General features: G+C 43.2%; 1 protein-coding gene across 2 annotated transcripts; it reads right to left on the bottom strand.

The window, feature by feature from the left end:
* Positions 1–3,341: 3,341 nt before the first annotated feature.
* On the bottom strand, positions 3,342–5,132 carry LOC101087594 (cornifin-A). Of its 2 annotated transcripts, none has more exons than XM_003990654.4 (2): positions 5,006–5,132; positions 3,342–3,934 (listed from the first exon to the last, which is right to left on the bottom strand). In XM_003990654.4, exon 2 carries the CDS (start codon positions 3,913–3,915, stop codon positions 3,646–3,648), a length of 270 nt encoding a protein of 89 aa, XP_003990703.2. In that variant the 5' UTR covers positions 3,916–3,934; positions 5,006–5,132; the 3' UTR covers positions 3,342–3,645. The 2 variants fall into 2 exon arrangements, with proteins under 2 accessions (XP_003990703.2, XP_019693428.2); XM_019837869.2 differs by lacking the exon at positions 5,006–5,132 and adding an exon at positions 4,310–4,333.
* Between the last annotated feature and the right edge of the window lie 11,200 nt (positions 5,133–16,332).

Below are 16,332 nucleotides of genomic sequence, written 5' to 3'. Positions count from 1 at the left end.
TGAGTTGGGTGTAGTGTCAAAGGATATCCATACTTATATGAAAGTTACTAAAACACTCCTCTATTTCCCAACTACATATCTCTGTGAAGCTGGATTTTTTGTATCCTTCAACCAAAACAGCATATCACAACAGACTGAATGCAGAAGTGGATATGAGAAACCAACTACATTCCACTCACAAAGACATTAAAGGTATTTTTTAAACAGAGCTACTCTTATAACTAATTATTTTGTTTGGGAAAATATAGTTGTTTTTATATGAACATGCTGTGGATTTACATTTGCTGTTTTTAATGAATTAATAAATATTTGAAGACTTAACACATAAATTTAATTAAACTTAAATCTGATTAAAAGTTTAGTTCTTCAGTCATGCCAACTACATTTCATGTTCTCAATAATCGTATGTGGCTGGTGGCCACTGTACTGGACCACACAGATAGAGAATATTTCCGTGTCTACAGAAAGTTTTATAGGATGGCACTGGAATCTGCAGGTATGACAGGGCTAAGAATGATGCTTTCTCAGCTAGTTCCTGGTATGGTACATGATAACAAATTCAAGAAAAAAGTCATTTCTCATCACTCCAAGGAGATTATGAGTGAAACCTATTGACCATGCCATCTCACGAAAAAGAAGAAGGTTTGCAACAAATGTGATGGAAATCCTCCCAAAAAAAGAACCATTTATGTTTGTTGTGTTTTAGTCCTGCAAGCCTTCATGCTTTTCTGTTTTTGTAGGGGCTGGGGGGGGCACTGTAGCTAGACGGATGGAGGCAGATTCAGAGAAAAACACGTTGGCTGACATTGTGGACATGGCTAATGCTAAGGTGGGCACTGTGTGGGTGGACACTGGGGAGGTGTTGAGCGCTGGATAAGTAGACACTGAAAAAATAAATGCCAACTACGGCAAGATGAACTCTGTGGGTGTAGGTAAGGTACTGGGTATTTTGGGGTCCCTGTTTCTATGTAGTAGAGGGGGCATGGCAAGGACACATGGTTGGGATAAGTCTGCACAGCATCTGCTTTTCTTTGAACTCAGGGAAGTTCAAAGGAAGCAAGTGAAGGTATTAGCGAAGGTGAGAGTAACCAATGCTCATATAATGAGCTGGGAAATTCCACGTCTAATCTGTGAGGGTATTCTTTAATCACCTAAATCTATGATTATAATGAGTAGCTGCCTTCCTATTTTGCATTTTTTCCTTTTTAGAAATTTGTTCTATATTATAAAGATCTTCCATTCTTATGTCATAAGTCAAAGAAAAAAACTTTTTTCCGAAATAGCAAATATTGGTTGAATTCATCAAATAACTCCAGCGTTCAAATTCTAAATTGTATTCAGAATAAATTAACATTGTTATGTACCATGAAACTAAAGGTTTTTAGAAAACCATGCACATATTTTTGCAAGATATCATACCCTGATTTCTGTCATGTTTTTTCTTGAAAAAAATTCGTGAATATCAAGAATTCCAACTCACCCAATTCTCTAGTACAGGTTAAGAATAAAATTTTAAAAGAGTGGCAGTTATGAGGAAGGGCCATTTTTAGGGTCAGGCAGCCCCTGTCATCAAGAAGTGGAGTGAGCAGTGGAGCCGCTGGGGTAACACATAAGCCCTGTGAAAGTCCTAACAGGATGGGACAGACTGGAGGCCCTTTTCCCCCTAGCAGTTTGAATGACAGAGGCTCTGAACATTTACAGAGAGAGGTTCAGAATTACCCTCAAATCAACAGCATCTTCTGAAGAGGGTACAGACTACTCAACATCCCAGCAGACATCATATAAGCTCCTACTACTTGGTGGACACCTGGTTCTGCAGAAATGTGGCATGTCTGGGGTGGGAGTGTTGAGCACACAGTAGAAAAAAGACAGGAGGAGAAGCAGCTTGGTGGAGAGTCAAGGACATTATCATGCCAACAAGCAGCAATTTTAAATCCCCTGAACATGCACAAACCTTGCAGACTCAGGTGACATCATTGTCTCCTCCCAGCTGATGATTACTTGCCAACTTGCAAAGCTTTGCTGGATAATTTTTGCCTTACAGTCTCCAAATTTCTCTGGAGTTCTTTTCAAACATATCTGGAGCGCTTTTGCATCATGCAGGTGTGAGGCAGGTGATAAGCAACACACCTGTCATCTGACATCTGTTGTCTGCTTCATACCTGCTTGATGTTATTTTACAAATGGGGTTCATTCCCCAGTGACCACTGCAGCCCGTCTAGAAATTCTGCTGGTCTCTCAGTCCCTAGATGTTTTGCTTGTCACCAGCAAAGTCAAGAAGACACGGCTTCAGGAAGAGAGCAAAGGGTCGGAATCTGAAGAGCTGGGCTCTAGGTATGATTCAAAAACATGACTTCTGGGTGGTCTTGATGAATTATCTTCCCCTTTCTGGGGAAGGACATCAGTTTGTTTATCTGGAAGCTGAATAGGCTCGCTGGTGGCTTTCAGGTATCTTTTCACCCTAATATTTGCCCATGGTGACCTGCTCTCCCTCAATTCCAGGCTGAGGTTTTGTCTTATCTGCATTAACCAGTCTTCCTTCTGAAGCCTGCCTAAACTTCCATTTTCTTCTTCGGTGCATTTGCTTTTATTCTCTTCAGAGAGAATAGATGTGTATATGGAGTGGGGAGGGCAGGGGGAGAGAGAGCATGTACCTGTGAGCAGAGGAAGGTGCATGTGTGCTCTGGTATCAGTGAGTATTTGCATGAGTGTATATTTACATGGGAAAGGGGTGGATATCACCCCCTTAGGCTTCTCCTAGGCAGGCACTGTGGATTCTACTCTCCATCCTGTTAGAGCATAGAGGTCTCAGTGATCAAGTCAGCGTGTGTGTGTGTGTGTGTGTGTGTGTGTGTGTGTGTGATTTGAGGGGGAGTCAGTGTGTGTAGGAATTCATCTGTGTGTGGGTCTGGAGGAGTGTTTCAGGGCTAGGCTCCATGTATTGGGGCATCAAGCAAGGGAGGATGTATAAAGAATCATGATGAAATCCATATAAGCACTACTTCTTTCAAAGAAGAAGAACAATAAAGGAATAAACCAAACAGAAAAAGGGCAACTTGGGAACCAGGACTAAGTCACAGACAGCTTGAAACAGGCACCATCTACACTCAGGTGGGACTCACTCAGGTGCAGAAGAAGCCCTGCTCTAGGTAAAGGTGTCCAAAGTAACAGACTCTGGGTGGTCTTGACCCATTGCCAGCCCACGAACGACCTGACACACACACACACACATGCGCACACACACACACACACACTCAGTGCCTGTGCCAGACGCTTTGCTGCTTTATGTTGAAAAAACAATTAAGAAAGTGGAGTCAGCAAATGACACCCACAGCCAACTGTGGAGTTAAAAGTGATTTAATGGGGGCAGGGCAGGAAAGATCCACTTGATCCCCCAAACCTCTCTTTAGATGAGCCCTGAGAAGTTAGAAAAGTAGCTCAGCCAGTGAGACTCTCAGTGTCATTTAGAGGCTCGGAGCCCTCCAGAGCAGTGTGAGGGAAATCTTTGTAGAGGGTGCAAAGAGGGAGGGTTATGACTCAGAGTGGCAGCATGCTAATTGTAAGGAAGGCATAGAAGCAGAATGTGAGAGGGGATTCAGCATCCGGTGGTCAGCTCCCCAAGGGCTTGCTTGGCTGTAGACCCCATTACTTCTGCTTGGTCTTCTGCTGAGCTGGTGCTGGAGTGACTGTTGAGGGACATGGCTCAGGAACCTTGGGGTGGCAGGATTCTGGTGCTTTGGGATGGCAAGGCTCTGGAGCCTTGGGGTGGCAGGGCTCTGGAGCCTTGGGGTGGCATGGCTCATTGGTTTTGGGGACACATGATTCCTGGGGTGGTGGCTGGCAGGGCTGTTTCACCTGCTGCTGCTGAGGCTGAGGGGGAGGGGTGCAAGGCTGCTTCTGCTGATGAGAACTCATGCTTCACAGGAGGCTGACCCTACAGACAGAACAGACAGGTCAGATGATTTAAACAGGGATTAACTAGGTTAGAAACCATGTTCAATGTCAAATAGGTTTCTTTTCAGTCTCCTTTAAATCAAACAGCCTTCATTTCCCCTGGCTGTCTCCCCGAACACTTGAAAGTAAAGTATGCTTTGATAATTTCTGGGCCATTTCAAGAGAAGGAGCTAAAAGACAATTTGTTCTGCTCCATTTCAGTGGGTTCATTCCCCAGCAACATTTCTTCCCCAGACATGTCGAATCCCTCATTGACAAGTGCCCAGGACCACACTGAAGTCTTTTTGAAAGTGACATTGTAGAAACAACTGCAGTCTACCCACCCCTACAAACATGTAGCACACCTGTGACTTACAGAATGCCTCTGTGGGTCTTAGCTCCTGTGACCTCGCTTTGCCTTTGCTTATATAGTCTGCTCTGAAATGTTCTTCCCATCTCTGTTCGTCCAAATACACCTCCATTGTAGCCCTCATGTGCCATCACCAGGAGATCTTGAGTAGGCTCTCCCAAACTGCCAAAGCCCTTCCCTGTCCCTCTGTTCCCCTACCAATCACTATCTGCTTTGCATTTCATCTTTGTACATGCATGCACTATCTTCCTGCTAGGCTGTGAGCTTGCTGAGTAAGTTGCATAACAGCCTGATTTACACAAAGTGTAACAGGCATGGTGCCTGAAATATAGCAAACACACAGTAGAGATCCATCTCATGAATTAACATTTTTATGAGTCATAAACAGAGAAAATAGTGGTGTTGCTGAGAGTACCTGGGTCTGAGTCCTAGTCACATCCTGGTGTTAACTTACTATGGGTACTTACACAGACCTGTCCCTTCCCTGGCCCCCAGTCCCATAGTTATCCATTGAAGTAGCAGACTTACCTGCCCCTAAATTCCCTTCACACCCAAACTATGCCTTACTCTAAAATACAGATACCCCAGTACTCTCTCTAATTAATACCCCCATCAGCTCTCTTAAACATATTTGCCTTTGTCCAGTTTCCAATAATAAAAAAATAAACATGAATTTCAAATTGGTCCCAAACAGAGACTCACCTGGTACGCAGCAAACAGGTTGTCTGGTTGCTCTGGTCTGATGTGAAGTCAGCGGCCAGCTGGCCTTTTATAGGATAATGTGCCCTGCCTCAAGGAAACAGAATCACCCCAGGCCCCCTGTGTTTTCATTCCTTACCTGTCAAACATGATTCACCCTACTCCCCTCAATTACCAATTGGCTCAGCTTTTGTGATGAAAACCACCCACTTGATATTTTTTTGGCACTGGCTATGTGACAATGATGTCACTGGTGCCTGATTCCCAGTGCCACCCTCTCCCTTAGACCCAGGCACAGGGTTTGTGTGGGGGGAGCCACAGACTTCTTAGAGGGTTTCATGAGTTAACCCTGGAGGAAGATCTGAGTCCTTTTTGTGGCCTTGCTACCTTCTTGCTGTCTCTTCTATTCTGTGGGACAGAATACATTTGGGCACATGAAAAAGTGGGAGAGGGGTGCGGAGGAGCTGAGGTGGGCACCAATTGTCTGTCTTGTAAAGGTAGATGCTAGAGGTCATCGACTGACTTAGGACAGACTTCTTGTCTGGGGTCCAGAACGTTTTCCCATCTTTCCCCTAACCCCATTGAATCACCCACATTCAGATTACTTAATTATTACCCCCAACCCCACCCCTTCCTGACTGGTTGCTAATCTGGGTGAACCTGCTTTGCCTTCACCAACCACACCTTCACCCCTCTCCTACTTCAGAGATTTTCAAGGGCTAATTCCTCTTCTGGGATAACCTTTTCCCTCCACTCCACCCAGCCTTCTGGCCCTGGCCCTTCCTTTCTAACCCAGCTGCAAACCACCCACCGCCCACCAAAAACCTGGAAGCCTCTTCTAACTACCTTAGCTCCTAAGAGCCCATTCCCACTCCTTCTTTGCCACTTTCAGTCCCAGCTTTGACACCTGGAGGTCTTGCTGGCTGCAATGCTTTCCTTCTCATGGCTCTGTATCACCTGGGGGCTCTCCCAGCATCAAAGCTGTGCCTGCTTCAAACAACAGCTCTCCCATGGTGATATTTGTTTCCACAATCATTTAACAAATATTAATGGAGATGCTAGTATATGCCAAGCATGTCTCATTCTGGGAACTATCCAAGTGTGAAGGCCACTTCCCCTCAACAGACTGGGAAATTCCTAGCACCAGAAACACATCCTACTTCAGAGCCACTAATTTAATGGATCTCAGAGAGCTTCAGTCTATACTCTTTAAGTGATGTTTGGGGGATTTGAGGTTACAAGAGGTTAAATAACTCTCCCAAAGTCAAATAACAAGCCCCATGAGAAAATTAATTCTACATTGAAATCCTATGTTCTTCTTTGTTTGAGCCCCTCCCTACTCCTAATGCCTATACAGGAAATTAAACCCAAGCAGGAAAATGAGTACAGGTGGGAAGGAGAACTCAGATTTCCTGGCTTGCAGCTGGATCCACTCAGTCCTGGGAGAGCTTTATGTGACAGGCAACGTGATAAGAAAAAAGAGCCTTGCCTTTTGGGGTAAATCTTTAATCTTTGCTAAGATGAATACTCTTAGGTAGAAATAAGGCTGCTTAATGTTTGAAGTGCCCCTGGGATTAACAGTAGTATTTCTATCTCTGCTGAAAATAGAAGGGGTATGAATTAGCATAGGTGGAAGTAAGGGACCCCTTCAACATATCACTCAGTGGACCAGGGCCTGAAAGAGGAAGGGAAAAGCTAAAATGCCTGTTTTGACCCAGAGTTGCTTTCACTTTGGAGAAGACACCAGGAAGGCATAGTGACAGAATCCAAGTACCCTAACTAGTAATGAGACTGAGGTTGGCAGTACGTGAGTAGCTTCTGAGCTCCTGAGGAAGGTATGCCTTCCCTCCATGATAGTCAGATCCTCGAGTCTCCTTGCCACAAGGCTTCTCTTTTCTGGGAACATAAGAACAGGGATCCCCAAGGTCTCTACACCAGCAACTTCCTGTGATCAACATAACATGAAACTGAAGTCACTGGTTCAGCTCTGTCCTCAAAACACATCTGTTACTAGGCGTGGCCTTTGGAAAATCCAAATCACCCTTAGAACCCAGGTGTGTGGACAGCTCCTCTTCCTCATTCCCCTTCCCTGCCCCCAGACACCTAAATGTTTGTGGAGCATCTGCTGGTTCCAGCTGGGTGAACTTGAGTCCTGGGTCAGCCTCTCACTGTCTCTTCATGGCCATTAGTGCACCTCCCTCCTCACAAGGTGCCTGTTATGTAGTAGCTGCTCAGCAAGCTGGCGATTATAGAAAGACTGACTGACTGACAAATAGCATTATTTATGAAGAAAGGCCCAGAGACTACTGGGAAGTTCCTTGTCTTTGGGGGGTGAGCTGGGAGGAGGAAGGGCTCAGCAAAGGACAGACAGCACTGCCACTGCCTTCCTCAGGTAGTTGCTCATTGTCAGCTCCTCACCTCCCTCTGAGCTGGTGCTGGCACCATGACCACAGCTGAGCTCCAAGCCTCTCATCTGACTCTCGCTCTCTTCCAGGCTTGGACTAGGTCCCTCTCTTCACCCAAACCCGCTCTAGGGAGCCCCTAACAGGAGGAGCTCCAGGCAGAACCTGCTGCTCTACCTGGTAGTATCCTTAGCCAGAGGGTTCTGTTTCCTACTCCTCAGTCCTGTAGGGTCACCCAGCTTGTCCCAGGCTCTGGAGGATCTGAATCAAGCTCTGCAGCTGGAATACCATGTACCCTCTCTGGGCCTTGGCCCTGGATGCCAAGGAATTTTGCTGTCACCCAATACCCTGCCCTGGCTGGACTCTCCTACCTACCTTGGCTTGTGTTCCCTTCACTCCACCCAACACTGCTCTGGCTCTGGCCTCTGGAACTTCCTGTAACCCCCAACAGTATTCTTCCTGTTTGCCTATCTGAGGCTCACTCAGCAGTTGGTGTTGAGTCTGTTCTCCCTTTCAGAGAAGCTCCGTTTTACTACTGGTGTGGGGTTAGCGGGTGAATCTGGCCCCACAAATGTCCCACATAATTAAAGGGGGATAACAGTGGCTTCCAATGAGAAGTACATCTCCCATTATTTCACAGGACACCATCCTGAGGACACCGAAGGCTGCTGCTGTTCACACATCAAAACCTGGCTCCCATCTGGACCAGCTGCCAGAAGGTCCTTTAGCTCTGAGCATGCCTCAGTTTCATCATGCATTTGCAGAGCAGGGAAGGTGGTAGTGCTGAGCCTTGTCAGTGATCAGGCCTTTTTCTGCTTATGTCACTCCCTTCTCCTGTGCTTCCCAAGACCCAGAGCATGCAGAGAATGTCATGCAGAATTCCAATTCTAGTCATTTTACCATGGGTGCCATATTTAAGACACGCTAACATCTGGAAAAAAGCGGTAGTAAGAAACCTTCCCCCTGTCACCTTGAAGAGCTAGGGACACCATTTCAGGCCATGATGGTTTTAAAGAAGTCTCCATAGCCTACGGAGTCCTCCATTTGGAAAAAAAGAAGGAAACAGAGGAAGAGACACCATGTCCCAGGCATTTAGAAACCTCTTAAACACCTTGGTCCAGCAGGTAGAAGACATGAAGTTTGCAGGGATGATGCCAAGTAGAGAGGGACAGGATTCCTAGCCCTGGAGAGCCTCCACCCTGGTCCCAGTCCTGGTCCAGGAGAGGGGAAGAGACGAATGGGGAGGGAGGGGACCCATTCCAGGCCTCGCAGCTGGTTTAGTAGCAGAATCAGACCAGAACCTGGGATGCCTGATTGTCTCTCTACCTCACTGTTGCTCTGAAAACAGAGCACAACCCCCTCTCCCAGCCTCCCTCTTTTCCACTCTCAGTCCCTCAAGGGAAAGATAAAAAAGTTAATTCTGGATTCTCTTCCTTGAGGCAGATAGAAAAGTAAGGATCCAGGCTTAGTACTGGCCCAGATGTTCCAAGGCCTTGTTACCCCTTCGTAGCAGTTATGACCTTAAGCATGTTACCTAAACTTTCTGCCCTTTGATGTTGCCATCTTTAAAATGGGGACATTAAGGTGTATTTCACAAGAGTGTTGTAAAGATTAAATTAAATGATGCTTCAAACATTCTTAGGATGAATGAACTAAAAATGTGCATACTAATTCCTGCTAATTCCTCTTCTTCCACTAGAAATCAGATGAAACTTCCTCCTGTGGAGTGTGTGTTTCCTTTTTCTGCTCTGTGCATGCATGTGTGTGTGCATGTGTGTCTCTATGTGTGTGTGAGGACCCAGGCTCCAGGCACCTCTTACCCATGGAGCACAATGCTTGGGCTTTCCAATTGCTTTATCTCTGCTGTTTTTTTCCACTAAACTTTTAGGTAGACATTTTGTCAGATTGCCCAATTCAGACATTATATGAGCTGGGGTGCAGGGGGTGGATAAAAGGGTTGGAGATCTTGCAATGACCTAGGCATGCCCTAGGTAAGGAAAGTTGGCAGAAAAACATTAAGGAACACTCCCAGAAGTCAAAAGGTAGGAGGTTCCAGGATACAGTCCCTTAACAACACTGCCATATTGTTTCTCAACACTAGCTGGAGGGCTATGCTCGGGACAAACACTGGCTGGGTCCTGATATTCTCCCACAGCTAAACTGATCAATTCCTCTCTATTGTCTATTTAAGATAGAGTTTCTCTGGGTATGGATGATCAAAGACACAGATATTTTCTTGTTGAGGGTATCGAGTTTTAAAATGAAATCTCAGGTGGTTCAGACGAATGTCTTAGGTGTGCTGCCCACCCACCACTCATTGCCCCTTGGGTTGTCGAAGGGCAGAGTGACAGCCTCATGGCTAAACATTTTCCACACACAGTCCAAAACCCCATTGGAAGTGACCACTGTTTGTAGTTGCCTGTCCCTTCTTTTGTTTCTTCAGCTGTGTCTGCATTGTCCCCTATCCACTTGTGAAAGCAGGTACCCTCAGTGTGCAAAGTATACATAAAAAAAAAAAATTATACCTACAGATTACAAGTTTGGAAACATAAAGTTCTAGGTTCAAATTCCTACCCTGCTCCTTACTAGTTGTGCGTGGATGATATTCAGAAGATTTCTTAATAATAATATCTGCCATTTGATTGGCACCTACAAAATTTTGTTTTGGGCACTTGACACTAATCCTCACGACAGCATTGCTCCAAACAGGTCATTTAACCCATTCTATAGATATAGAAGCCAAAGCACAAAGAATAGTTACCTGCACAAGTTTAATATTTTTTTTTACCATTTATTCATTTTTTGATAGAAACTGAGAGTGAGCGGGGGAGGGGCAGAGAGGGAGATGGAATCTGAAGCAAGCTCCAGGCTCTGAACTGAGAGCACAGAGCCCGATGCAGGGCTCGAACTCATAGACCATGAGATCATGACCTGAGCTGAAGTCAGACACTTAACCGACCCACACAGGAGCCCCTCACCTGCACAAGTTTACATGGCGAATAAGTGGCAGGGACAAGATACAAATCCAGCACTGAGGCGTAGGAATCTCAGTTGATCTTATCTATAAGTTAGGAATGATAATATTTGCTTCCAGGGCTATTATTAAATGAGATTACATATGCAAAGCAACTACTATAGTGACTAGAGCATAGTAATGGATACTGGATATCACATGACTTTTTTCTCCTTAGGGTTATTGGAGTTATTGGAAACTCATCTTCAGTGACTCAGAACATTGTATAATGTTCTTGATTTATGAAATAGTCAATTAATCATTTATTTAACACATATTTGCTGAATAACAACCAAATGTCAAGCATGAAGTTCCAGCCTTAATGAAGTCTGGTGGAAGAATAGGCAGCCTTCTGTGAGCTTCTGGAACCCAATACCCACTGGTGAAGGGTGTTTCCCCAACTGTCCTAAGCGTAAGAATCACTTGGGATGCTTGTTAAAATAAAAGTACAGCTACAACTTCTTTATCCTAATGACATAGAAATAGCTAGGGGAGGCCTGGGAGTCTGTATTTCTAAAGTGTTTATCAGGTGGTTCTTATGATAAAATAAGTAAACATTAGATTCTAAACCCAATGGCTTTTCTTTCTTGATTGCAATGGACATCATCTGGTATCTTTTAAAAAATATCCCTGTCTGGGTTACACTTCTTTTTTTTTTTAATTTTTTAAATCTTTATTTATTTTTGAGAGAGACAGAGTGTGAGCAGGGGAGAACTGAGGGGAGGGAGACACAGAATCAGAAGCAAGCTCCAGGCCCCGAGCTGTCAGCACAGAGTCCGATGCGGGCCTGAACTCACAAACCATGAGATCATGACCTGAGCTAAAGTTGGACGCTTAACCGACTGAGCCACCCAGGCACCCCTGGGTTACACTTTAGTTCTAACCAGTTAATTTTTAACAAGTCCTCAGCTACCATCATGGTTGAAAATCACCGCTTTAACAGAATGGCTAAACTCCTATTCCCTGAACTCAGACAGCCCCAGTGCCCTGAACTCCTCCCTGTGGAAAGGTGAGGTGGGTGCTGGACACATATTGATGTTGATGCAACTAGATGCTGGTGGATGTATTTAACCTGAGGACATTGGGAGCCTTGGGAAGCAATGATGTCTCCTCCAAGGAAGGCTAAATACTTCCACACACTCTTGAATCCAGCCCTCCCTGCAAAGAATCATCAAAAGAGGCTCTGGTTGTCTTGGCCAGGCATGTCCTGGAGCCAATGGCTTGGAGCCAGTAGATTGTCCTGTGTCACCTGCCTGGACAACATCATGCACATGGTATGGAGATGTTTTGCTGGTGTAGGCAGGTGGAGAGGGGGAGGCAGAACTTTACAGGTATCCCCCATTTTTGAAAAGTTCACATTATACCTTATTTTTTTAAACCAAAGACTTACATTAGTCTCCATTTTTTGCTAACCGAAAGAGTACTGTCATACTCTTGTGGAAATAGTGCTAAGCTGTTTTGCAGTGAGCCCCTATAGAGGCAGCATACACTCTTAGCAGTAAGAGTGTCCCCACCAAGCTGGTTCCCCGGGAACAGCACTTAGCATCGAAGGAGCCAGCAGCCAGGGTCAGAAGTACATCGATTATTGGAAACTCATCTTCAGTGACTCAGAACATTCCATAATTTTCTTGAGGTAAATTCTTGTAGGAAATTGAAATTCTTTCACAACTGTGTCTGAACATCTGTGGTTTGTCTCCACTTAGCTTGTGCATCCTTTATCAGGATGTGTCCTCAGGTATCAGAAAAGCCTAAGATGAAATGAAATGATGCCTCAAACATTCTTAGGATGTATGGACTAAAAATGTGCATACTAATTCCTGCTAATTCCTCTTCTTTCACCAGAAATCAGATGAAACTTCCTCCTGTGGAGTGTGTGTTTCCTTTTTTCTGCTCTGTGCATGCATGTCTGTATGCATGTGTGTCCACATAAATGGGGTCATTCGATATGTTTTCATACTATCTGCTTCCTTTCCCTCAGGGATGTATTTATAAAGTTTATCCATGTTCTGTAGTGTAGCGTGTCCAATTTCATTGCTATGTAGTGTCTCATTGTATGAACATACCATGGTTAACTTATCCATACTTATGTTAATGAATATTTAGGATAGTTTCAGCTTGAGGTTATCATAAGTCCTGCTATAATGAACATCTTCATCTATGTGTTTTACAATAATATGTATATATTTGTTTTGTATATACATTAAAGAGTGAACTTTCTGGGATAGAGGTGCAACTCTGATGCAAATACTGTCTGATAGTTTTCCAGAGTGGCTGTCCAACTTCTTCCCCCATCAGCAGTGCAGGAGAGATCCTATTTATCTGCCCCCTCTTCTACACCTGGAATTTTCTGTGTCCTTAATTTTTGCCAGGATTTTGGCTTGCACAGTGGCATCACACTTTCATTCTAATCTGAATATCTCAGCAACTTTTTATGTTTATTGTTTATGTTGACATTCTCTTTCATGAAGCACCTGTGCAAACCTTTGCCCATTTTCCCAGTATGTTGTCTGTAGTTTTTATCAATTTTAGGAGTCCTTTATGTATTCTGAATAAAATACTTTATCTCTAGCATGTACATATCACACATATGTATTTATATACATATTCACACACGCATATACATACATGTGTGTGTGTTTGTGTAAAATTCTCCCAGCCTGTGTCTTTGTGTATTTTAATAGTATCTTTTGTTGAACAGAATTATTACTTTTATGTAGTCAAATGTATTAATTTTTTTTGTACATAGCACTTTGTGCTATTTAGGAAATCTTTGCCTGCTCCAAGGTCAGTAAGACTTACTTTTGTGCTTTCTTCTAAAATTTTATGTTGTTTTACTTTTTAAATTCAGATCTATAATTTGTCAGGAATTATTTTTGTGGATGCCCAAGGTGAGAGTTAAGATGTATCTATTTCTTATGAAAGTCCATTTGACTCATTGCCATTATTGAAAAAACTGTCTTTTTGCATTTGTTTGTAATGCCATTTGGGGGGGGAGGATGGGGTAATGAGTCAGATAATTGTGTCTGTGTGACTGTATTAGAGTCTAACAGAATCTTTCAATACGTTAACATGACATACATCTTCATTTGTTAGCTCTTCTTTAGTTTCTGTAATGTTTTATACTTTTAGTATAAAGGTTTCATATATTGTTCACTAAATTTAGTTAAGATAATTGGTGCTATTCTTTTGATTTCTTTGTTCCCCTAGTTTTATTGAGACACAATTGTCATATAACATTGTGTAAGTTTAAGGTGCACAATGTGGTGATTTAATACATGTACATATTGTGAAATGTTTGTCCCTGTTTTTATTGAGGTCAAGAAAAAGCAAAAATCTTAAGTACAGATCGGTGAATTTTTTATATACCTATGCACCCATGTTACTACTATGCATGGGACAGAACATTTCCAGAAATCTGGAAAGCTACATCATGTGCCCTCTGGTGAGTGTGTTCACCAAGGATAACCACTATTCTGACTTCTATAACAGATTATATTTGCTCCTGGTCTTAACAGTTCTAAGTGCCAATATGGTATCTTCTCCAGGGCCTCTCTCCTCAGCAGTTTGTACAAATGCCAATCATTGTTTCATTGTTCCACTCTCCTTTTCAGACACTTTCTGCTTAGGATTTTAGTCCTAACCTGAACATTCCCAGAATTCGCTAAATTTTAAGAATGGAAAAGTCAGTCACTTGCTTGAAGCCCCAGAAAATATCCATTGGCTCTTTCAATTTATCTGTCCCCCAGCAAGAGTCCACCACAGTGGAAAACCAAGGTTTTCATTCTTCTGATCATACCCAGAATCCACAAATGATGCTAGGATAAAAAAAAATTTTTGGGTCATCTCTGAAGTTCTCCTTCCTCTGGAGTCTTACCGTCCTCATCTGAGTTCAGATAGTTTATGCATGTATTCTAGATTTGCTCTAGATGACTGGTTGGCTATAAACTACCCCATTCCACTCAGAAGCAGAAATTCATTATGCATTTGGGGATGTAAGAACAGCAAGACCCTTGGGGCGCCTGTGTGGCTCAGTCGGTTAAGTGTCTGACTTTAGCTCAGGTCATGATCCCCCAGTCCATGGGTTTGAGACCCGCATAGGGCTCTGTGCTGACAGCTCTGAGCCTGGAGCCTACTTCGGATTCTGTGTCTCCCTCTCTCTCTGCCCCTCCCCCACTCATGCTCTGTCTCTCTCACTGTCAAAAGTGAATAAATGTTTAAAAAAAGTAAAAAAGTCAATCGATGTAGAAAAGGCATTTGACAAAATTCAGCAACCTTTCTTAATAAAAACCCTAGAGAAAAGTTGGGATAGAAGGAACATATTTAAAGATCATAAAAGCCATTTATGAAAAGCCCACAGCTAACATCATCCTCAATGGGGAAAAACAGAGCTTTTTCCCTGAGATCAGGAACACGACAGGGATGTCCACTGTCACCGTTGTTGTTTAACATAGTGTTGGAAGTGCTAGCATCAACAATCAGACAATGAAAGGAAATCAAAGGCATCAAAATTGGCAAAGATGAACTTAAGTTTTCACTTTTTGCAGATGACATATTATACATGGAAAATCCGATAGACTCCACCAAAAGTCTGCTAGAACTGATACATGAATTCAGCAAAGTCGCAGGATACAAAATCAATTGCATTTTTATACACTAATAATGAAGCAACAGAAAGACAAATAAAGAAATTGATCCCATTCACAATTGCACCAAGAAGCATAAAATACCTAGGAATAAACCTAACCAAAGATGTAAAAGATCTGTATGCTGAAAACTATAGAAAGCTTATGAAGGAAATTGAAGAAGATATAAAGAAATGGAAAAACATTCTGTGCTCATGGATTGGAAGAATAAATATTGTCAAAATGCCAATACTACCCAAAGCTATCTACACATTCAATGCAATCCCAATCAAAATTGCACCAGCATTCTTCTTGAAACTAGAACAAGCAATCCTAAAATTCATATGGAACCACAAAAGGCCCCAAATAGCCAAAGTAATTTTGAAGAAGACCAAAGCAGGAGGCATCACAATCCCAGACTTTAGCCTCTACTACAAAGCTGTCATCATCAAGACAGCATGGTAGTGGCACAAAAACAGACACATAGACCAATGGAATAGAATAGAAACCCCAGAACTAGACCCACAAACGTATGGCCAACTAAACTTTGACAAAGCAGGAAAGAACATCCAATGGAAAAAAGACAGTCTCTTTAACAAATGGTGCTGGGAGAACTGGACAGCAACATGCAGAAGATTGAAACTAGACCACTTTCTCACACCATTCACAAAAATAAACTCAAAATGGATAAAGGACCTGAATGTGAGACAGGAAACCATCAAAACCCTAGAGGAGAAAGCAGGAAAAAACCTCTCTGACCTCAGCTGCAGCAATTTCTTACTTGACACATCCCCAAAGGCAAAGGAATTAAAAGCAAAAAATGTACTACTGGGACCTTATGAAGATAAAAAGTTTCTGCACAGCAAAGGAAACAACCAACAAAACTAAAAGGCAATCAACGGAATGGGAAAAAATATTTGCAACTGACATATCGGACAAAGGGCTAGTATCCAAAATCTATAAAGAGCTCACCAAACTCCACACCCGAAAAACAAAGAATCCAGTGAAGAAATGGGCAGAAAACATGAATAGACACTTGTCTAAAGAAGACATCCAGATGGCCAACAGGCACATGAAAAGATGCTCAACATCGATCCTCATCAGGGAAATACAAATCAAAACCACACTCAGATTTCACCTCACACCAGTCAGAGTGGCTAAAATGAACAAATCAGGAGACTATAGATTCTGGAGAGGATGTGGAGAAACGGGAACCCTCTTGCACTGTTGGTGGGAATGCAAATTGGCGCAGCCACTGTGGAAAACAGTGTGGAGGTTCTTCAGAAAATTAAA

Source organism: Felis catus, chromosome C1 (genome assembly GCF_018350175.1).
Source record: "Felis catus isolate Fca126 chromosome C1, F.catus_Fca126_mat1.0, whole genome shotgun sequence".
Taxonomy (NCBI): domain Eukaryota; kingdom Metazoa; phylum Chordata; class Mammalia; order Carnivora; family Felidae; genus Felis; species Felis catus.
The sequence above is the reverse complement of the archived record's forward strand: the minus strand, read 5'-3'. Positions and strand labels throughout refer to the sequence as shown.

Coding starts and splice junctions, on each gene's coding strand:
- LOC101087594 (XM_003990654.4), bottom strand. CDS start 3,915: ATGAGTTCTCATCAGCAGAAGCAGCCTTGCACCCCTCCCCCTCAGCCT.